The following is a 23739-nucleotide window of genomic DNA, read 5'->3' as shown; positions in this document are numbered from 1 at the left end:
AAGCCTGGACATGAAGAAAAAGAGTATTTACCAAACAAAGAGTTTTCTGATTTTTTTTATTTTTTTTTTAAATGAGACCGGTTCGAGCCTTCCTGCTTTCTGCTCCTGCGCCGGTCCGGCCTTGGGGCTGCACTTCTCCTGGGGACAGACAGCTCGGAAACAGGGGGCCTCAGCCCCGCGCTCCCCCGGGCTCGGGGCCTAACCGCCCTCCGGCCGCCGAGAGGGACGGGTGTCCCGCGGGCGGGAGCGTACTTGGACGACTCCACTCCCCTCACGGAGCCACCCGCTCCCCGGCGCCCCAGGCAGGCGAGGCCGCAGCCCGCCGCACCAGCGGGGCGGGGCGAGGCCCAGGGCGGGCGGGCGGCGGGCGGTGTCCATGGAAACCGAGCGCACGCGGAGCGCCGCCCTCCTTCTTGCCGGGCCGTCGCCGCCGCCATGATGCTGCTGGGCCGCGGGCTGGACGCCAGGTAACGGGGTGGTGAAGGACGGAGGAAGCCCTGGGGTGCCGCCGCCTCGGTGCCTGTTGCGGGTCAGTGTCTGGCCCCGGAGGGCCGGCGCGGCGAGGGCTGGCCGCCTCGCCTGGCCTTGCCGGGCAGGGGAGCAGGCCCTGCTCCAGCCAGGGTACCCGCCCAGGGAGTGGCGTCGGGGGCTGGGGGCGATGCGGGCCCGGTCGCCCTTACGGCAGTTAGCCTCCCTAGGGGTGGGGGAGCCGCCTCTGATTTCCTCAGGTGGAGGCCGCAGAACTTTTCTAGGCTTGGTGTGCTATGCAGAGGTGACGTAAAGACTTGCCGATCTAATCGGGCCTCTCGCTGATAATTTTGTGGGCGCCTCTAAGCGGTCACAAGTAATTAAGAGGAGAAAAATATAAACTTTTCACACCCCCATCTAAGGAAATGTACTGTTTCATGTTCCAAAATTAAATACTATTTGCATGGGAGTACTGTGAGATCAAAATTGTAAAGTGGGTGAGGAAACCTGCTTAAGGCTTCCTCCTGGGGGAGGAACACTTTCTGACATGAAGACCTTCCAATAAAATGGAAAATATGTACCTTTTACTGAAGATTTTATCAGATTATAGCATTCGTTTTGAAAAACAACTTTAGTAATACTTAATGAGATTCTTGCTTTCCCACTCACTGGGTGAAATCTTGCCTATTCAAATGGTTCTGTGCTCAAGCAGGTCCTGGAAGACTGAACAACTTACTTGGAATTTTTTTTTTCTTTGATCAAAATCTCTTGAACAGTCTTCTAGTCTGCTTGCCGTAAAGCAACACAACTGGGTTTTTGCTTGTAGCAGAATTTTGGCCTGAAATATTTTTCCTGAAGAGTTCCTGAAGAAAGGTGTTCTTCATTTGAATTGATTGCATTGTTGTTTAGTTTTTAAGTATTGGATTTCTTTCAATTTTTCTGATTTTTACGTGTCCTGATATTAAGTCAATATTTAAATATTGGTCTGCATTTGGAGTTGGAAAAGTTTAAGGATATGAAGGAAGTTTTTGTTTCTGTCTTCACCAAGACAGAGGTATGAGTGAATTCTGTTGCTGAGCATTCCAGCACTTCACATGAATCACCTCCTGTAGGCCACAGAGACTTCTTAGGACCCAGTATCTGGCCTTTACTATTAGCTAAATTGTTGTGTAGTTGATTCACTCAGGTCAGCAACAACTGTCATGAATTCACCGACACTGATTTGGTTTAATAGTATTACTGAAGCATAACTAAAGCAAGGCTGTCAAATGATGTAGGAATAGGAAAGCAAAATATCAAGTGAAATATATGAAATAAAAATTCAGAATTACTTATCTAGATCATTAATACTGAAACATACAGGCATTTGGTTCAAATAAAAAAGCTAATATAATTTAAAAGATTTGTTGGTATGATGAATGCCCTTTCTGTGTTTTTTAGAGTTTCCACCTCTGTGCTTGTGTCCATTCACTTTTCTTCTCTAATTTGCAGGGGTATTTATCCTCTGTAGTGCTGGCCAGGAGCAGTTTGGTATCTATTCACAATTTAAAGAGCATTTAATACCTTTACAGATTTTCCCTCTACTTCCTAATTTCTCCAACCATTGACTCGTCTGTTTAGATTGCAGACTCCTGCAGGTATCTGTATGACCCAGACTTGTTTGAGACCTGCAGGTGTTACCATTATGTTAGTAATGAATACCAACAGTAATAGTGATCTTTTGCTTAACCACAGGAGGAAAACTTCTAAGCTGATTTTTTTGTGATTTGCATTTTCCTCTACTGGATCTTTATTTTTAAGTATAAATCCTGCTTTTTTTGTTTGTTTGTTACTCATTTGTAAATAAGGGCACATGACATCAGACTGTTGCAACATTATCTTTTTAGAAATAGATTTCAGATTTTCACTGAAATGAGATGCCCAAATCATGTATAAAATATTAATAGCATAATTATATAGTTTTTCTTCCATATGTGTTGTAAATGTTTGTCCCCTTCTTATTTTTCACTTATTTTTCTTTGGTATCCAGGGACAATCAGACTAGACAAATACAAGATGCTGTTTCAAATGTGGAAAAACATTTTGGTGAATTGTGCCAAATATTTGCTGGATATGTACGTAAAACTGCCAGACTACGAGACAAAGCAGATCTTCTAGTAAATGAAATATATGCATATGCAGCCACAGAGACACCAAACTTAAAAGTTGGACTGAAAAACTTTGCAGATGAATTTTCCAGACTTCAGGATTATCGCCAGGCAGAGGTACAAAATTAAAGCTGTACATGTTGTGTTTGCCATCTGAACTTTTCAGTTACTTATCTATGATTTAAAAGGGAAAAGATGTACTGTGCAATCACGAGAGAAACATAGGAGAAAACACTTTTAAATATATTAGTGGCAGAGCAGGGTAGGCTGCCAAAGCACTCATCATTTACTCTGCTGATAACTTTAGTGGAAACTGCCTGTGATTAGTCCTGTTGAAGTCAGTGAAACTATCCATATGAGCACTCACAGAATTTGAGACGCAGCAAGTCTTTTTATTGGTCTTAGGCTTTGGATTATGATTTATGGTTAATAAAGTGTTCTTTAGTTTAGTGACTTGAGTTGTCTAGCAGCAGCTGAGGTAAAATCAGTCATTTTCCTTTTGCCGAGTCTGTTAGCAGTATGGAAGAGCATACAACTGGAGTCCTTCAGTGGGTGCTGACAGCCCCTCTGAAGTGCTGTTGGGGACTACTCCAGATTTTGTAAGTCTGTAGCTCAACAGTAAAAGTACAAACCTGATTTGGACCATGTGTGACAATATAATCACATTTCTGCTAGATGAATGAGAGTGTAAAGAAAGGTGTTTATGTCACACATCTATGTGTGGGGCCAGTCAAACTGAAACATGATCCAGAATTCCATATGCTGAGATTTAAGAAAAGATAAATTAATTCACATGTACTCAAACTAGTTTTTGAAGTACATATCTATTCTTTCAGTGGGGCATAGAAAATTCCCATTTATAGATTTGAAAAGAACCATTATAATTGAAAAAAGAGACTAAAGTAGTTGACATTCTTGATGTTTTCAGACAGGGCTGTTGGTTTTGTTTTTAGAAAAAGCATTGCAAGTCATCTTTCTGTATTAACAAAGTAGAAAAAGAAAACGTTTTAAAATAAATTAATCTATGAGGTATCTAGTCTACTAAGTAGAGAGTTTGAAAAACAAGAAATATGCATGGATCTTTAACAATGTATTTAGGGCCAGATTTTTAAGAAGTAATAAGAAATCCAAGGGTGTGGATAGTGCGATTTTTTTTTTTTTTAATTTTTTTTTTTTCCACAAGCTCTTATGTATCTGATTCCAGCTGAGCCACACATAGGTCCATATGCTTCAATTGATGTAATAGTAATTTATTCCTGTGTTTATATGTTAAATTTATATTATGGCCAAAGGTGTACGTGAAGTCAGACTGCATGATATCTCTGTCCATTTTCACCTTTAAACTGTGAATCTGTAATTTTGAGGTACCTATGTAACAACTTGAGTTTTGTTTCTTTCAATTTTTAAATATGTTTTTAAAAATTGACACTTGGCCTACATCCTCCTACCATGACTAGATCCAAACCACCACAGCCCTTTGAAGGAGAAACAGCAGAAGCAGCAAAGGGAAAGAGAAGCTTTTAGCCTTTAAATCAAGTTCTCTTTTGCTCATGAAAACCAAATATATAATGTCAGATTTATTTCTTGTGGGCATCAGGTTACTTAACAGTTTTCATGTATATTGACAATGTGGGCAAGACAAAATTAGCTTATAAGGGTTATCAATTTCTGGTCTTCAGCTGCACTGCTAGATATATAAATGCTGAGGTGTGAGGTACTTCCACAACATGTGGAAGGGTGAGCAAGCAAGACAGGCAGGTTATTTGGTATATCATGTGCTTCATTTAGAGCCCCTATTTCATTCTATTCTATTGGTAGTTTAAGTGAAATTGTTTGACAGTGCACTGGTAGAGTGTTTGCTCAGTTGGCATAGATTTTGACTGATGGTGACTGCCAGTTTAGAGGTGAATGTGATATCTGTCCCTTCCTAATAGAGGTATGCACCTTATCCTAATTTGGATGTAACAGCAATGGGCCAGACAACTTACTGGTCCGAAGTCATTGAACAGTTTATGCTGGGGCCACTTGTGCAGTATTGTCAATTCTGACAAGCAGGCAGGTCTTAACCTATTGCCTGTCTGACCATATGTAGCTGTTTTTCTAACTATATGAACTGAAACAAAAATTCAGATGCACTCATCTGTGAGAGCATTCTTGCATTTTAAACAACCTGTTGTTGGGATTTTTAATATTTTCAGTACTTACAATACAGTTTCCATTATTTTTAAGAACAGAAATGTTGCATTTCATACAGTATGTTTGACAGCAAAGAGGGCTTAGTCCATAATCTGTCAACAAGCATAGAGCAAATACACTGATCTTTAACTTTAGATAGAAAGCTATAGATCTCCAAGATGCAGTGTTTGATGTATTTAGTACTCAGTTGTTAGACTCTCCGTGTTTCATTTATCCCCATACATTACCAATGAAGAAAAAGGAATTCCACTAGAAATCAGCTTGAGTTCCTCAAAATACAAATGATTTACTGGTTAATTTAATTGACTCTGGGTTTTGCAATATTTTTAAAACCTCCATCCCACTATATTTTCAGCATATATGGACTAAATTACCAATAAGATGAGTCACTAGTAAATGAATTGTTTACTGTTTCTGCACACCATAGATATAAATGATTTTAGTGACCTTGTGATTTCTTTTGTAGGTTGACAGGCTTGAAGCCAAGGTTGTTGAACCTCTGAAAAGTTACGGGACCATAGTGAAGCTTAAAAGGGTAGGTTAAACATCTGTTTTCCCACAAGCTACATTTTGGTGTTCTGGCCACTCGGTTGAAAACTTCTACTTTACAGGGAGGTGGTTCTGATTTTTGATATTGCAGTAATCAGTCTAACTAAATTATATAGTAATACATCTGAATTGAAGCTATATATATATGTCGGAGGAAAAAGCTTGGATGTGAAGACAAGCGTATTCAGACTCTTGGAGCACAAGCTGAAAAAAAGCATTGTGGATAGCGTAAAACTTTGTGGATAGTGCACATTCAGGATGCTTTTCTTTATAAATAATGTCATTGTTATTCAGAGTTCCAAAAGGTGAATTGCCTGTAATGCTTTTGGCTCTTAGTCATCTATGTGCTGCCTTTAACAGCTTTTCTAACTTACAATTATGTTCTACATTGAAGTTCATAATGTAGAAGAGACTTTCTGAAACTGATCAGTAGGTAGTGGCCTGAATCCCACTCTGTCCTGCAAAGTCCTCAGGATGACTCAAAGATACACAAAAAACTGAGGTCTTTCATTCACTATATTCTGGAAACAGTGGATACAGGGGTTTGAAATATTCCCACAAAATATCTGTAAATTTTTTTCCTCCGAGAGGGATAAGCTTGAGCAAGTAAATTTTAATAAGCACATACTAGTTTATAGGATGAAAGTAGTTCTTCATAATACTTTAAATTACATAGAGGATACTTTCATCCTGTAAACTCAAACTACCATTTTTCTAATGTTTTTGTTCTTGTATCTTTTCAGTACTGTGTAGAACAGAGTACAGTGTGTGGAAGTTACTGCACAGCTATCTCACATGGTTGTTAGAGAAACAATTAGGAAGGAAATGCATCCTGCACTTGAGTAGTACTACATGTTGCAGTCCTTAGCAGAGTTGTAGACTATAGAGCCTGTATCCTAGAATTTGGTACCTTAATAGTCACTCTGAAACCAAGTTTGAGACCTAGAACTGCCTGAGTATTCTCTAGGATATAAATGTTGAGGGTGGAAGACAAGTTTCATGTGTTTCTGGCAATAGCATCTCTTGAGGAGACCAGAGCACTACAGCAGTGCTTGGGGCTTCCGAAGCGTTAAAGGTGCATTGCCCCGGATAGCTGTGCTGAGGACAGAAGCAACAGTCATCTGTGCAACAGTGAATGGCATTTCCTGTTGTCTTTGCCTTTCAGAATGCCAGAAAGCATTACATAATGTTTATCTTAGCTACAGTGAGGAGTACAAGAAAATTCTTAAACTGTAGATGGGATCAACTGATTTTATCAACATATCTTTGAACTAAGAGAGACTTCTCTAAAGATGTGGGCCACTAAATGATTTTATGTTTGGGGTTTTTTTCCCCCTGCCTGTTACCATAAATCTTGGTTAAAACTTCAACTGTCTGGTCTTCAGTTATCATCTCTAAACACTGGGACATTTTTAGTGAAAAAGGAAGTTTTGTCACTCATGTAAAGCTAGCACAGGATGCTAGTTTTAAGACTGCTTTACCTGTAACTACATTAGCTGATTAAGTAAAACCAGGCAGAATATGTCATTATAGCACTTTTTATAAAGGGTATGTTCTCACTGCTACTTATTGGATCTGTTCCAGGGTGTACACAAACTATTTTTGTGCTGTATCTAAAAAGAACTGTTGCTGTTTCTGTGGGGTAAGACATCAATGTCCTGTGATAGTAAATGCTTTTAAGAGGCCCAGGTCAGTCAGAATAGTGTTGTCCTTTAACTGCTAATGCAATAAAATTGTTTCATTCACATGTCCTGGTTTACTATGCTGAGTAGCTCTCTGGGGCAGGATTTGGCAGCTTCAGTGGAAGCTAGGATAATATTCTCGTCCTGTAATGCACCTTAAATGCAGGATTTTAGAATTTCTTTCTGTTTCATTGTTCTACATATCAATCTTCACTTTCTGCTTTTTGGCAACTCTGTTCCTGGTTCCTTTTCTTCATATAAAACAGGCCATCATAAAACCAAGGTGATCCACCTGCAGAAGAAAGGATTGGTTTGCTTTAATAACTTCAGTGACTAAAGCAGGTAACAGTACAATGGTGAGGATCTGCCAGCTCATTGTCTGGTGGATGGACTGTAGCTGTACTTCTGTGTGGTTTGAAATTACATGGCTGACCAGAGTTTTTATGTGTGACTTGAATTCATAGTTTACAACCAGAGGGACTATGAATAATTTCATAATCTCTGTACCTGTTCTTTATCTCTCTGGCTATTACATTCCATTTCTCCTTGCGTATAATTAAAGCATGTTTTCCAAAAACGTATCAAAACTTGGTCTGAAGACACTGGAGGGGAATGTAGGACAGTTTGCGGTAGTGGTTAGTTTGTGGTGTTTTGTTTTAAATGAAAGACTTCATCTAATCTTTGGTTCTTGTTATATGTTCCACTGAGATTAAATAGCTCTGTGATGCTCTGTTTTTTCCTGGATGAAGGCATTTAGATGCCCTTTTCATTCTTTTCAGTTAGCTAATAATGTAGGCTGTAATTCTTTAACCATAATGGCATTTTCCCCAGCTTTTGAATATTTTTAATGTGGTTTTTTTTCTGCACCCTTTTCAGTTTTTCAGCATCCTAGAGAAAATACGTAACTGTGCCCTACCTTTGTACATTCAGAACTCGTAGATAGCTCCACCACTATAGCCACAGTAGCACCAAATCTTTGTCAGGCTTTGGCTAGCAGAGAAGTTTGATAGCTGGTGTTACTACAGAGAACAGAGGTAGAGAAGGGAACAGTGCAGTCCCTGGAGGTATTTCCAAAGTCACTACGTACTAGAAAGAAAAGACTGAATTTTATAATGGTAACTCTAGTAGTTTCCTTAGCCTTCTCAAGTATACTTTGCTTGAAAGTCAGAACCCTTTCAGCCACGGGATTAAATCTGATTGACTGTTTTAAACGGGCCTAGAAAGCCAGTGCTGTTAACAGGGCTCGCTCATTAAATAACACTAAACACGCAGCTGTGACCATGAGAGACAATACTGCTTTGTTCTATGGCAAAAATAAATGTTTTTCTCTTCTCTTTCTCCACCTTACATTCTAAAATCTAAATTATAACTTTTTTTATATTGCTGCTTTTCTTGCAGCCGCATGGTTTTCATAAAGGAGAAAGCCCTTTCCAGCTGTCTTTCAGACGGCCTTAAAGGCGATGTAAATTCCCTTTTGAAAAAACAGCAGCAAAATTAGTTTTGATAGGAAGTTGTTCTTATTATCAGAAACCAGCTCTGCAGCAAAATGAGTCATATGCACAAAGACATATAAACAAACAGTAAGGATAGAAATAAGGAAGAAACTGCGTGTTTTGATCCTGACCTCACGTACAGACCCATTATTGAAGAAACAGCACTCTGAAACCTGCTTTTGCTTGTCATTGACTAGTGATCTGGTCACAGGATCACAGAACTTTGAGACATTCTTGGTTGCATGTCTGGGTGAAGGAGACCTACAACCATGTTAAAATTCTGAAATCCAAGGAAGGAGCACAGATAACTTCCTGAGATGATAGTTTTTAATAGCTTTAATCCGCTCTGTTCTGGAGGGGTAGATAAATGGGAACTGGTCTTTGTTGTGTGAAATAATGGTTTGAAATGCATGCCCAGCTCCTGCCTCAGATTTTGTTAGACTGATTCCTTTGGGCTGTATTTCTGCTTGTTCTAAGGTACTGCTCGTTTAAATTAGAGACATTAAAATTAATGTCATATCCCATACCAGGGTCAATGGAGTGATAAGTATCTGACTGACAATTTTAGATTCCATATATGCCAAAGTATTTGCAAAACACAGTTTTATAGCATGAACGAGAATTTGAGAGTGGTATATAAACATTCTTAAATTGTCACAATCTTCCTAGAAGTACATTGTAATTCTCCTTTGAAAATGAGGAGCAAAAGTATTTATCAACAGTTTCTGCCTTTTCTAGATCAGTAAGTTTCATCTTCTCCACTACATCATTACTAGGATGCATTTTGTTCTGAATCTATTTAAACATGTTCCTAACTGCATATATAAATATGCAGTTTAACCCTTTCAGCCATGGATTTTCTATGGCACCTTAAGCTCTGTGTAGCAGTTTTGTGTTCTTCATAACTTCTGATTGGTACTGGCTGCTGCCTGTTTTGGTTTTTTCTTCCTGATGTATTTGATGCCACTTTTTATTTCTAAATGCCACCTTTATTCCATTGCTAAGCCTGGAGTGAGCCTGTCTTCTTACTGCTTTGGGGATCTCAGCTTTTGACCATCCACTATACTTCTCATGAAAAGCTGTAAATATGTTTTTCTTTTTTCCCCCACATTTTAAATTACAGTGTGTGCTACAGAGTTGTACAAGGTGCTAAACTCTCTTGGTCACCACTGACTTCACTTTCAGAGGATCATTTAACAGAATAAGATCAGTAAAATCTGGTTTTATTTAAAGCAGAACTCTTGTTCATGTTTTCTAGGCAATGCATGTATGAAAAGTGAATTTTGTATTTTCCTACATCTATTTCAAACATGTCTAAAACATTTTATTTCCAGGATGATCTTAAAGCAACTTTAACAGCAAAGAACAGAGAAGCCAAGCAATTAACTCAGCTGGAAAAGACACGTCAGCGGAATCCTTCAGATCGACACATTATTGTATCCTGTATTTCTAGTAGCTATAAGAAATTTTTTTTTTCAAACATCTCAGGAATTAAACTATTGTGTTTAGAAAGTAGTAAGAGAAGAATGCTCTTTACCTATGTTCATGTTGAATCTTTTCTTAAACTTTATGATGAGTTACAGCTTACAATAGCTGCTTTGTTAGTCACTCCCTTTTTGATTGAAAAGAAACTACAAAGTATTTGATATGTTTATGCAAGACAGGTAAGCATAGGTTGCATCTAGGAATTTGGAGGTTTTTGAAAATAAGTGTAATCAGAAAACTTTTTTTACTTCTGTGGATTTTTTGTTTTTACTGGTTTTCTCCCTGTTATTTTGGTAGTGGTGTTTCCTTGTTCCTGGATGGGGTGTGAGTTTCCTCCAGCTATGAGATGAAGTGTGAAAGTAAAAGTTGTTATTCTGTTAGTAGAATATTCAACCAGACTACTGTTCCTTTCAAAAGCCCAGTGACTCTCCCCACTATACTATTCTGTATCACAGGGGAAGAAAATTAATCCTCCACAGAATTTCCCTTAAAATCTCATTGAAGTTTCAAATTCTGAAGCAATCAGAATCTAGGAAATGCCAGAATAAAGGGGATCAAGGCAATCGTACTTCAGTCCTTTATGCCTATGTATTATGATACAGCATTTAAGTTCATGATGATACGCTGTTTATTTTTTATTACACTGTAGCATTGGACTCAGTGAAGCAGTCCGATTCTTTGTAGGATTTCATCAACTTTATTTCAGAAATTAGGATCTTTCTAGTGACTGGGGCATGGAACTACAGAAAGAGCAAAACTTACTGTGATGGTCAAATGCCACACAGGAGAATTAATTTTTTTTTGTCTCTGCCAAAGAATTACCATTTAACATTAATCAAATCAGTTAAGTAATAACTCACTAGAATTCCTCGTGTAATAAAGGCACACAGTGTCAGCGTAAGATTAGAACTTGAGCTGTGATGCAGAGTTCCCTTCCATGAGAACTGAGGGAGTAAATGGTACCAGTAAGCTATTCTCCCCAAAGGGAGACTGGTCCCATTTTTGTCCCTCTTGCACTAATTTCCAGTTGATTTCATGGGTATATAGCTTGCACCTAGCTTGTTTCTTCTTGTCTCTTTGCTAAGCTACTCCCAAATACCCTTCTGTGGCTTAGCTTCTTGTAACACCTGTGTTTTCTGTACTTAAGACTTTGCCTGAAGAGTTATTAAATCTCAGTACAGTCTGGTTTTGCACATGGCCAAAGGCACCAAACGCTATGTATTTGCATTTTAAAGTGATCAACACAAAATGCATAAAAAGTATTGGGACCAGGAATATGTTCATTTGCTTTTGAGGCTGTATGCAGGTCAGCTTTTAGGTCTGAGAGAGGCTTCACCATGTTCATTAGCACAGCTGTTAGGCTCCAGCATTGGGTCCCTTATTCTTAAGCAACTGTGATGTTTCAGCAGCAACAACTTTGGCCACAGATAGCAAAGGATCTGTACTCACTCCCACATTTCAAGTCCATCTTATAAAATGTGGGGGTAGTACAGTTTTGAAAAGAAAACCTTACCAGATTATTTTAAATATAAAAATGCATTTTTTTAGTTTGTTTTTTTTTTTTTTTTTCTCTGAAATGGTCTACCCAGGTTGTCTGATTGGTTTGGGGGTGTTTTAATAAATAAATAACCAAACTCTCAGTCCAAGACAAATAGCTATCCTAAAATATTTTGGCCATGATACTTGAATTCTAGCAAAGCTATAACAAATTGTAAGTAATGTCTTACAGCAGGAAGCTTCAGACAACATAATAATGGCCCCCTCCAAGTATACAGAAGTTTTGAAATAGCTGAGCCAAATACTTCACAAGATATTAAAAGTAGAAGTGAAAACAGATACTTTAAAAAATACTGTTATTTTGCCATTTTTTCCTTTACTAATATTTCCAGTCACAGGTGAGTGTTTCAGAAGAGAAAACCAAACTGCTGTTGTTCAAATTATGCAGGTTCTGTGAGTTTAGACATTTCACTCTACAACAAACAAAATTCCTTTTCCAGAGCATCTGTGTGCAAAATCTGGCGAGTCTATTTAAGATTAATTAAGAAGATATGTTTGATTATCATAGAAATACTGTATTTGTATGTGTAACGGCGGCTTATGCATAACAACTGCCTTCATTTACAGAGAGTGACTTATTGTAATAATTGAGAACACACAAAATGCCTTTTCTTACTCTGTTTCCCTCCTGTGTTTTGGGCAAAATCAAGAAAGGGAGATGAACGTGTGACCTTATGTACTAAAGATCATTACAAATTTTGTTTGCCCAATAATGGCAGAATTGTGTTTATGACTTTAAGCCATTTTTGGAAGGAGATTGTTTCAAATGGATAATCTTGTAATATAAGGTTACCAGATTTTAATTAAAGAAGTGACAGAGCATGCCTTAGGTTTCCATATACACATGACACTAAAAACTAGATCATGGGAACTGGGCCTGTGGTGTCTATTTCCATTTTTTAAAAAAAAGTTCTTAAGTTGCAGTGTTGTAAAAATGGGAAGAATCCTATGTCTTGATTGTAGGATACAATTATTTGATCCACGTGCTATTTCCAAATCACAGGACCGAATAGATTCCTGATGATACTGACAGAGCCTGTAAATAAATACTGTCTTGACTAGGCTATAATTACAGTATAATAACAGTATAATTACAGTATAATAACCGTAAAGTATGGAAAATACGTTTAGAACCCAAATTTTGCAGTCAAGTGCACGCTCTTGCATCTTTACATCATTACTTTGTAATAGTACACAGTTCTCAGACTTAACCAAAATAGCTTCAGTATCTTTATTTAAATGGTAGTGTGCATTTTTATACAGTTTATCGTTATATCTAATTACTTATCTAAAACACTTTTTGTAGTAACAAAATGAGAAAAACTGTGTATTTATGCATTACAGATTGGTTGATCTGTTGCTCCCCAGTGCCCTATTGAAGATGTTTTTTATAAAAATTATAGTAATATAAAGTGCCTGAAATGTTTTTGGATCTAAAAATATTAACTCTAGTCTGCTGAATGAGATACGTAAAGGAGAAGTTTTTGTTCCAGCTGCTGCTCTGCTGTTTCCTTAAATAATTTAGAAAAGCTTAGTAAAATGAGGTTCAGCACATAACACTGGAAAAGATTCATTCTAGACCCAGTAGGCTGATCTCCACTTGAAAATAAAGGGTGATCTTTTCCGTTCATCCACCACTCTGGCCCATGCATTCCTGCCCCCTCCTTTATAAGTTTTCTGAAGGTTAAACACTTGTGCTGTGTTAATTCCCTGAACCCAGTCACTGTGTCATCAACAGAGCATCTGTAGAATTGGCAGGTGATTATTACAGAAAACGGACTGGGGCAGTGGGACTTTCCTGACTGGCTGCAGCTAGTAATTTTTCAAGTTTCAGATCAAAATCACAACAGTGTTAAGAAGCATCTTTATTTGTCTATTAAGCCACAAACAAATTTACAAATACACAAAGTAACACAGATGTGTAGTATTTTGAAAACCCAGGCTTCAATGTTTCCATGGCAAGTAGAGCAAATATCTGTATCAAATACAGGACTAATTTCCCCTTTGTGTTACTTCACCAGGCCGAAAGTGAACTGCAGAGAGCTTCACTGGATGCAACTCGAACAACTCGGCAATTAGAGGAAACCATTGATAATTTTGAGAAACAGAAAATAAAGGACATAAAAGTATGTGCGCTCACATTTCAGTAGATGACACTGCATTTCATCTTGCATAATAAACTTACTGTAATTACTCCTTGGCAAGACCAGAAACACTTAGCATTAACTTAAGCCTACATCAATACAAATCTTGTGGTATTCATGAATATTTCGTAATCCAAATATCATTAACTTTGCAATTAAAAAAATCAGTTCATTATTCTTACAGTTTACTGAATTCAGAATTTTCCTGTACCCAATTGTTTAGTCTCTGTGACTTCCAATAGTTGCTGTATTCTACCTTACTGGTAGCTGCATTTGTTAGTGAAATGATATATGTGGATTAATATCAGCAAAATTAACAGAAATAGTGTTAAGTAAATAATGTATCCATTCTGAAATTTGTGTAGGTCACTGCAGCTGATGCAGAAAGCACAAAATGTTCAGTGACTGCCAGTAATCAAAGCTTTCATTTCTCTCTTAATGTCAAACATTAAGTAGCTTAAGTCCCAAAGACTATAGTGACTAAAAAACACTTGCATTATGTGATCTCAATTTTAATTATAAAATTGCTGAAGTGAGATACTTTTTTATTGGGGGGGAAAAATGACAAATTAAATAGAAAAGAATGAAAGATGGTTGAAAAACCCAACCAAACCAACCAGTACTTGATGTTAAGAGTAACATGAAAAAGACTGTGTGAGCTCTGAACATGTCATCGTTGTGTTTTTTATATATAAATAATATTTATTATATAAAATATGTAACATCTGTAAAATATAGATAAGTATAAAATTTACGGATAATTTATCCCCAACCTGTTAAAAAAGATTGCCATCAATAAAGCAAAAATCCACTGACTACATCTTGCGAATACATAGCGGGGAATATCAAGTAAGTTTTCAGCATGACGTTTTATGTAGTCCTAATGAGTCTCGTCTTTGCTTTTCAAGTGTTTAGTTAGAATTCAGTATGAAATGACAACTGTGTAAGTGACAGCCCAGCCAGCATTTATATTTCATCTCTAAAATTCAGGTCTGACTCCTTAAAAGTACTAGGTATTGTGCAGTTATTTGTATCATATAAATACCAAGTACAAAATTCAGTAATTTCTTGTATTTGAAGTGGAACTGTACTGCATTAAGAAAACCTTTGTTTTCATTTGCTTTTTAGAACATATTTTCTGAATTTATAACTATTGAAATGTTATTCCATGGGAAAGCTTTAGAGATATATACAGCTGCCTACCAAAATATCCAAAATATTGATGAAAACGAAGATTTAGAGGTAAGAGTGATTAAGATTTACTCTTCAATTTACTTACCACATAAAAAAGTTTTCACACTTTGGGTCTATACATGTTCCAGGCAGAAAATGCAACATATGTTTCAGGTTCCCAGAACAAACTTCTTTCTTATACCGAGCCCTTTTTTGCACCAGCAAGAGCATGCAGATGTATAAACTCAGAGATTTTAAAAACAGAGAACAACTGCAGTGGCAGTCTGATCTTTCCCACAAAATACGGATAATAAGAGACTTTTCTAAATTAACTGTCACCCCAAGCTCAGCTAATCATAGTTCTCAAAAAACACCTCTGCAGTGAATCTCTCTGTAAAGATGCACACTAAAAGAAAATCTTGCAGTGCTCTGATAAGAGGTTCTAAAGACTAATTACTTAATTAAAAATCTCTTCTTTCTATTTGGATTTTTGTTTGCTTGTTTTCATCTTTAAGTCATTGCTTTTTATTAGGCTGTTCTAGACTTAAGAGACATTTGTTACCAAATTGTGCTTTTTTGCCTCGTGGCAGTTACAGCTTGCTTTCTAGTCACCCTTTCTGTTTGCTTTGAGTTACAGTCTCTGTCAAGACATGTTTTCCAGTCCTTTATTCATTCTTGCAGTTCTTCTGGATGTTGAGCCTTTAAACTTACTATCACTGAAATGTATGTTGTGTATATGTGTTCAGCCTGCCAAGAAAGTTGGATCATTTTCAGTCTTTTTTTGTAAATCTTACCAGTCCTAATTTTATTTTTTCCATGACATAGCTCAGGACCAAGGATGGCAGTATACAGTTAACGCAAGACATACAAAATCATGATTGTTCAGTGACAGTCACATTTGAGACTACTTGGTGGTTTTACTTCATTTAAACTATGCCATCGCAATTTTGTACTAGTCTAGTTTCACAATTAAAATGTCACGTGGAACCAATTCAAAAAAAATCCTTTAAGTCAATACTTTATCTTTCACAAGCAAACTTCTAATTTCATTTTAAATTTCCTGTTAATCAGACAATATTTACTTTCCATAAAAACACTGATCATAATTCTACTATCTTTCTTGACTTTATTAATAAAGCCTTGCACGAAGAGCTTTATTATTTTTAGTTATCAGGCTGTTAGTCTTATAATTTATTCTCTTTGGCTATTGGAAAGAACTTGTAAATATAATGGAAGTTACAGTCTCCCTGTATTCTAAGGGTTTTCCCAATTTTTTCTTGAGCTGCCCATCTCCTCAACATTTCAGATAAAATTTCTCTGATGCAACTGTGACTGGCAGCAAGGATTTGCTTCTGAAGGGGCTAAAAGTTCATCTCTCCAAGAAATAGAGAGCCTAAAGGGAGTTGCTGGGGTTCATACCTCTAGGTTAGCCTGAAACTCAGCTACGTATGTTGGTGGGAAACCATTGCAGTTTTTCACTTGTAAATCCCCTCAGACCTCTGAAGAGGTTTTCTTTGACCACATAAGTGTGTTGGTATGTCTCAGGTTGAGCAAAGATGTTGTTTCAGCCCAAAGTGATCAATCCAAACTACAGTTGATGCATATCTCTAGAGCAGGTTTAATTGTCCAATGCTGCATTTTTGTTAGCTTCAGTCTTGGTGATTGTTAGCTTGCAAGCTTTATCATGGCACCCAAGTCATAGCTTTCTTCTTTTGAACAGGTTTTTCGGAGCTCACTTTATCCACCAGACTATCAATCTCGCTTAGACATAGTTCGTGCAAATTCAAAGTCCCCCCTGCAAAGAACTGGCTCCTTAAAAGCTTCACTGAGGACGGTACAGGTAAGATAGAAAACTTAAAAGCTTCACTGTATTAAAAGAGTGTCTTAAGTAGAGCCTTAGCTAACGTACATGTACATGGATCAGTATCTTTGCTCAGTTGAAGACATTTACAAAGGTAAAGACTTCCAAGGGCATAAAGATCATACTAAGCTTTTAATAATGCAGCTTCTAAATATAATGTTTATTTGAGGAAAAACCAAAATCAGCTTTTAAAGCTGTGTTGCTTACTTTTGAAAAGTGCCATTTCCAGTGATACTATTTCTTTCATCAGCAAACTGGCATCTTGTGGAGAAAAGATCTAGGAGCTTACTGGAAACAGAAGTGACATTCTTTAAATAACACCTGTATATTCTTAGTCTCAGTATCCAGATCGTAGAGTGTAGATTCTCTACTCAGACTAGCAATGCCTCCTAGCAGGAGAGCAAACCCATGACCAACAGACCTTTTCTTTTATACTCTGAAAATTCAGAGCAGGTGAGGAAAAGGAGGAGGATAAAGATAAGTGAAACAGATGGAGAAAGTGCCACTGCTTTTGAACCAGCTACCTTGCAAAAGTCTTTGACACTTGTTTGCAGGAGTAAACTTGCAGACGTTGCAAAATGGCTAAATTATTTTTTCTTTATTGCAGCCTTAATCCTGTAACTAAGATGATTCTTAACAGTGTTTTGGTTAAAGACAAAGATGGCCAAATTTAAAATGTAAGCATCTTGCTTTTCTTCTCTGGATAGAATCAGGCATTGATACTGTAATAGTAAAAAGTTTTCTTGACTTCATACACACCATTACACTTCTTTGCTCTCAATACAGAAAGGATCAATTATTCCAGTTGAGTTATTCTGTTGCTGGAAGTATGAGTTGTGCCATCTGAAAAAAGAACCCAGTGATTCAGTGCATGAAGACCAATCTTGACTAAGTTGCCTGTCCTCTCTTTTCAAATCAGCAAATTTCACGTTCAAGTTACTTCAGAAAATGTTTACCCATTCATTTTTTGAAGACCAGAAGAAGCTGTCAAAAATCTGTTGCCATCTTCCTTGAGAACTTCCTACAGTGCTGTAAAACTATCAAGAGTATAGAAGCATCTGTAATTACTTTGAGGTACTACAGATAGCTAAGTTTTGGACTCTTTTTAAAAAAAACCCAACCAAACAAAAAAAAAACCCAACCCAAAACAACAGAAAACTGAATTTATGCACACTGATTTCTCTCAGAAACGGAGTGGAACCCCATCTTCACTAACTTTCAAGTTTACCTTACTCTTCTCCTAGACATCTTTTAGTTATAACTTCAGATGTTAGTACTCTCATAACCTCTCACTGGAGTATCTGAAAAGAACGGGAAGTCATATAGACCTAGAGGGAAACTGCACTACATTCCAAATTAACAGAATCTTACTGGGCTATGCAGTGCTATCTGCAGAGGAGGATCACATGGCAGAAAAAAGGGGTGGAACACCCTAGTAATGCAGTCACTATAGGGCAGTAAAGAGGCAGACATCCTGTTCTGCACAGCCCCCATGCTGCCCTTTCTGATACTGCAAAATACTATGTTGCATCAGGATCGGTGCCTTGAGTGACACTAAGGGCTCTCATCTCTGGAACCCACCAAACCCCTCCCTAGTGGAAAATGCTGCATTCAGAAAAGCTTTCAGGTGACTTGTTTTGCCTTTCTGTGGATCTTCCATTCCCAAAGTTTTCACGCATCTGGTTTCATGCTACATAATAATAATTTACTGACCATAATGCAGTACTTTGGAATTTTCAGTGTAAAGCAGTATAAATAATACAGTAAGCAGTTCACAGAATCACACAGACTTGGAGTACAGGGAGGGGGTGGGCGACACAAACACTAACCTGTGGGGGGGGAGGGGGGGGTAAGTCACTGCATACTAGATGGGATAAACTGCCAGTAACACAATGCTTGTCTTTCAGAGGATTTAGCACATACCATCCTTGAATTTATTTCTGGCTCTGTGGACTACCTTTCTGTACTATTTCCATATTAAAAATCTAAAGTACTCCTTCAGCTCGGTTCATTTTTTCACAAAGAGCTACCTCCTCTTAAAGTTCTGGTGCCTTGGCGTGATGTCTAATCCAAGTGTGTCCTGTCACTTACTCCTGGAGTAAGTATTCTGAAAAGAGTACTGTATGCTAAATTATCAAAAGCAGGAATTTGCAAAGACCACTGATCTTTCTGTCCATCTTAATACTTTTGTCCCTCAACTATTTCTGCCCTTGACTTTCATACTTGTGTTCAACTCTCACTCAGAGTAGCTGAAGCAATTGAGATGGCAAGTTTCTCCATCCCACCTGCCAGACTTCACTTAGCAGACAGTACTGTGAAACCACAAGGAAAGAAGCAACGGGCAGTCCTGTTAGAAAGAATTCATGTCCCAAGCTGCACTAACAGCACAAGAAGACTTGCATTTTTCATTTCTATGCAATTAGTATGATCAGGAGAGAAAGCTTCTATGCACCAGGAAAGCTGTTTTTCATAGGATGGCTCTGCATTAGGAGAAAACCTCTTCAGGGGTTCGGGGCTTTTTTTAACATGTGTATTGCAGATACTTAGTTTTAGACAAGTTCTGGAAGGCTATTTAAGTTTTCATGACAATCCTTTGTAAATCCCTTCGTTTTGCACTTTACTTAGCAATTTATCTTCAGCATTTTGTTTTACTGATTCAGGTTAATATGCTGTATTTTAGACAGCACTATAGCAGAAGAGAATGACCTTTTCCAGATACTTTAAATCGAACTTAACTACACTAGTTTTATCCACATGCATTTAATATAGCCAAGTGTTTTGCACCTGCCCTCTAAGACAGCAAAGTATCATTTTAACCATGGTTGAAAATGTCTGCATCCAGGTGTTCCAATACTGCTCACTGTGTCAGACACAAGGGGAGAATTGCCGTGCTTTCTGTAGTAGCACATGCAGTGAAACACACCACTAAACAGCTTAAGCAAGAACAGTCATCATCTGCAATGTAAACTTAGATAATTCATTTTCACATAAAATTGTTTATGATGAGCAACATATTATCAGATTCCATTAAATTTTTAAATTTTTTTTAGCGTTAAGTAATCAAACCTTCAATTTTCAAGTACTGGTAAGTTCTTGCTTTATGGCAAAAAAGCATGGATTTAAACTGCCTAATTTCCTTTCTCATGTGCCTTACTCTGATCCAGCTTGGTTCTTAGGTTAGCCTTCTTACCACCACCTCACTGCCACCAGTGATAATATTTAATTTACTGTTTAGTTAATTACAGCATGGTCAGAGGTACTTGAGTAGTGAGCAGAAAAAAGCCTTAAAGACAAAACAGCACTTCTTATTCCAGGAATGAGGGAGGGGGAGCTTCTATTCAGAAACATGACTGAAGTTCTGCTTAAGAATTTCAAATGCCCTTAACTAGAAAAAACTTGGAAAATCAGTCTGTCCATTGAAATGAAGCTACCTTAACAGGCTCAATCTGCAGCACTCCTTAATCTCCAATTACAAATCAGTGTCATTGTCTTTTTCTTCTTTCACAGAGTAAGAGATTGCTGGTTTAGGCATTTAGACTCAAGTTAAAGCAGCTTCATCCAATGATTAACTCCATTTTCTGTTATGTTCAGAGATTTGTAAGCAAGCATTTGCTTCAAGCTAAATTATGTACTTGTGAGCATCAACAAGACTAAGGATTTTTCTGCTTTCATTAGTTCAATGATTGCAGTTTGCTTTATGCACACACAAAAAACTGTTGTTACATACATAACTATGAATTATGAAATCTCAGAAGTCAATTTAATAACCATTTAAGAACTTTTAAAATAGGGGTTTTTTTTAAAAAAAAAGGCAAGTTTTGTCTTCAATACTTTTTTTTATTATATCACTGAATGTGAGAAAACTCAGAAAATATAACCAAAATTAGAGCTGCAGATGCCCTTAGAGAACTGCTGAACCTAAAATCAGTTTTCAAAAGCATTCCAGATGACTTGGATAACTATCTTTGAGTTTAATGTTCCTTTTCTTATGGGGAAAGAAAAAAAATACATATATTCTACTTCAAATTGTAAATGTTGCATCTTCTGTGAAGAATCTATCTTCAATAGGAATTAGATTGAGCCCTCATTAGAAAAAAGTATAGATGGCAGAATCTGTCAGATGAGATAAAAGCTTGGCAGCTGGCACTTGCTTTTAACATTTGATGAACCAAAAAAGGACTACAGTATCATTCTGAAGGGCATGCGCTGATGGGCAGGGAAAAAAGTTCATATATTAATCAAGACTCTTCCAGTAAAGTTTCTCCAGTTTATTCTCAAAAACAGCTTAGAGCAGCATAGTGTTGAGTTTTTCATTTAGCTGAAGAGGTTTGATGTCTTCAAGATAAGATAATGCCTTAAGACTCATCTTCAGCCTGATGTCTCAACAGTCAACACAGAAAAAAACTGACTCGATCCTCTTGATTTTTAACATTAATTTGATCAATGCATAGTTTTCCCTATCCTATAGTAGTTTTCAGGAGCATGGGGATTTTTTTAACTTTTAAAAATCATTGCTGTATTTATATTCTGTGCCGTATCTTTCTGTTGGCATTGTGCATGTTGCTGTAAGTTGAAGGGTTAAGGGAAAAACTACTTTCCCCCTCCCCCTAAATGAAAAACCTGCAAGTACTTAGACTGGAAATGCCAACAGAGAATTGTTTTCCTTTCAGAACAAACACTTGATTTACTTTTGCTGGATTTTTGTTTTAGCAGATTTCCAGCAGTATGCTAAGAAAAGAGGAAGAAGAAGAGGAGGAGGAAGACGAAGATGAGGAAGAGGAAGAGGAGGAGGAATTAGATGCTGCTAAGGAAGTGAGATAACAAAACTGTTCTAAGAGTCTCTTTTTTTTTTCAATTGGGGGGGGGGGGGGGAATATTTCCCTTTACATAAAGGCTTCTGTGTGTTAATCAAAAACTTCACTGAGGCTGTATTTGTAAAATTCCAACAGGAGCAAGAATTGGCACTAATAGTAGAGTGCCAGACAACAAATGACCAGTTTCAAAGAATGGAACAAAATCTGCTGAAAATGGACAATTTCAGTAGCTAGAAAATGAAATATTTAAATGGAATCCTGTATTATATTTGCATAGATGTTATACTGCAGTCACATTTGCTTAAACTTGATGAACAATGTCCAAAAACTGCACTAAGCTGACAAGCAGTTATGAACATAAGGGTTGGCTTGTTACTTTGCCAAGATACTACCTTATTCTCTAGCTACACACCTCTTGAATTTACCAAGTCCTCTAGCTATACCTCTCATAATTGGTTTTATACATCCTAAAGTAACTGTAGTACTCGAGAAACTGATTGCAGCAACAAGCCTGTTAGATTCCATTTTGCTACCCACCTTGGAAGGCAGAAGGCAGGGTGAGGTGTATTGTTCTCTCATTCTCGTTTTCCTCAGGCTTGACTAAGATGACTTTTGATTCCTTTACACATACAGAATGAATATTCACAAATAAGGGCCTAGCCTAGTATCTACTCTTAATGCTGCTTTGCTTTTAAATAAAAGTGCCTTCATAATAGAACTAGTTGATAATTTATAGTTGACATTTATTATATTAGTTGACATGCCAAATAATTCATGTTTCATGTGTTTAACTGGTTGATTCAGTTACTGATTCCATCAAACATACAAGAAATTACATATTTTGAGTGTAATTTCTTATCCTGGAGAAGGTGGTTATGCATGTTCATTTCTGAATAGCATCCAACTGTCTGCCAGAAAGCTGCTACCATATTGTTTATCTCCATTGTTAGTGTCTGCTAAAGAAAGAACACATGTATAAATCCAGAAGTTAAACTTGTAAACTGGGAAAACAATCTTAAGTTATAACCAAATATTCTTTCAGTTACGGAAATAAACCAGGAAGTGCATTTTTAATATTGTTGCTGCCTTTGTCCTCTGATGCAAAGGATGCAATGCATACTTATTTTGACAGGTGAAAAAACAGGTTTTGCCAAAAATTAATGTGATGAAAATATAAGTGAAAATGTCACAGTATAGGGTTCTGGTTTAAACCCATAAAATAGTTTAACACCGGAATTACATACGATTGACATTGAACCACTGTTGACAAGGAGTAGAATACTAATGACCAAAACTTAAAAACTATCTAGGTAACTAATTCCAATCTATTTAGGCAAGTAGGGCACTTCAATAAATATTTGTATCACACAACAGAATTATGATGATCACTTTAGCACTTCATATTTAGTGAAGTCATGTACTCCATCTCCAAAACAGATGGTTAACTTCATGACTATACTAGGTTTTCATATAATACCCATATATGCAAACAGTGATTATTTCTGTACTATGCCTTGAAAAATGAATTCTGAAGAAAAAAGGAAGCAGTGCTTAGATTAATTCCCACTAAAAGATTAGTAGCTGGGGTACAGAAAGTATTTTTTTTTCCTCAACAGCTTCAAATTCCTTCTCCCCTATCTAACACAAAAGTTGACTTTAGAAATTACAGAAAAACTTACAGAAAGGGAGAAATATGGTGTTGGGCAACTTTGTCCTGCATATATGATGTCTTAAGTTTGCATGTTGGACAGAAGTTGTGTGACCTCAAACTACAGATGAAGAAGTCACCGATTAAAATATTTTAAAGGCAGAATAATAATTTAGAATGTAATTACAGAATTAATTATTACCTAAAGATACTTTAGCAAAGATTTTTCTCATGGCATACGTGCTTACTGCAAAATTGACAGTACCCCATTTGCTTGTATATATTTTTGACTACTGACACCTACCTAGATGATGCAGGCTTGTATCCATTCTTGCCAAGAGTATTTTGCCACTCTGTTGAACATGCTGCCCCATCCCTTTGGGACTAAGGATTATCTTCTTGTACTCATCAGATTGTCATGTTACAGTCTTCCTCCATGCCACAAGCTGCTTCTGTATGTGATCACTATTACTAGTTTTTGATGATAGAGACTACTGTTCTTTAAATCGTAACATTTGGACA

General features: G+C 37.2%; 1 protein-coding gene across 1 annotated transcript; it reads left to right on the top strand.

Annotated features, from left to right (window-relative positions):
- The first annotated feature begins 361 nt into the window (after nt 1–361).
- CIBAR1 (CBY1 interacting BAR domain containing 1) lies at nt 362–22643 on the top strand. The gene is given in 10 exon segments (XM_074816016.1): nt 362–403; nt 406–467; nt 2498–2732; nt 5278–5346; nt 9870–9971; nt 11910–11915; nt 13599–13703; nt 14850–14963; nt 16615–16734; nt 21469–22643. Coding segments are annotated over 10 exon segments (948 nt in total). The 5' UTR covers nt 362–376; the 3' UTR covers nt 21577–22643.
- The last annotated feature ends 1096 nt before the right edge of the window (nt 22644–23739 follow it).

This window comes from Strix aluco, chromosome 1 (genome assembly GCF_031877795.1).
Source record: "Strix aluco isolate bStrAlu1 chromosome 1, bStrAlu1.hap1, whole genome shotgun sequence".
In the NCBI taxonomy this organism is placed as follows: domain Eukaryota; kingdom Metazoa; phylum Chordata; class Aves; order Strigiformes; family Strigidae; genus Strix; species Strix aluco.
Note: the sequence above shows the minus strand (reverse complement) of the source record. Positions and strands in the feature narration are given on the sequence as shown.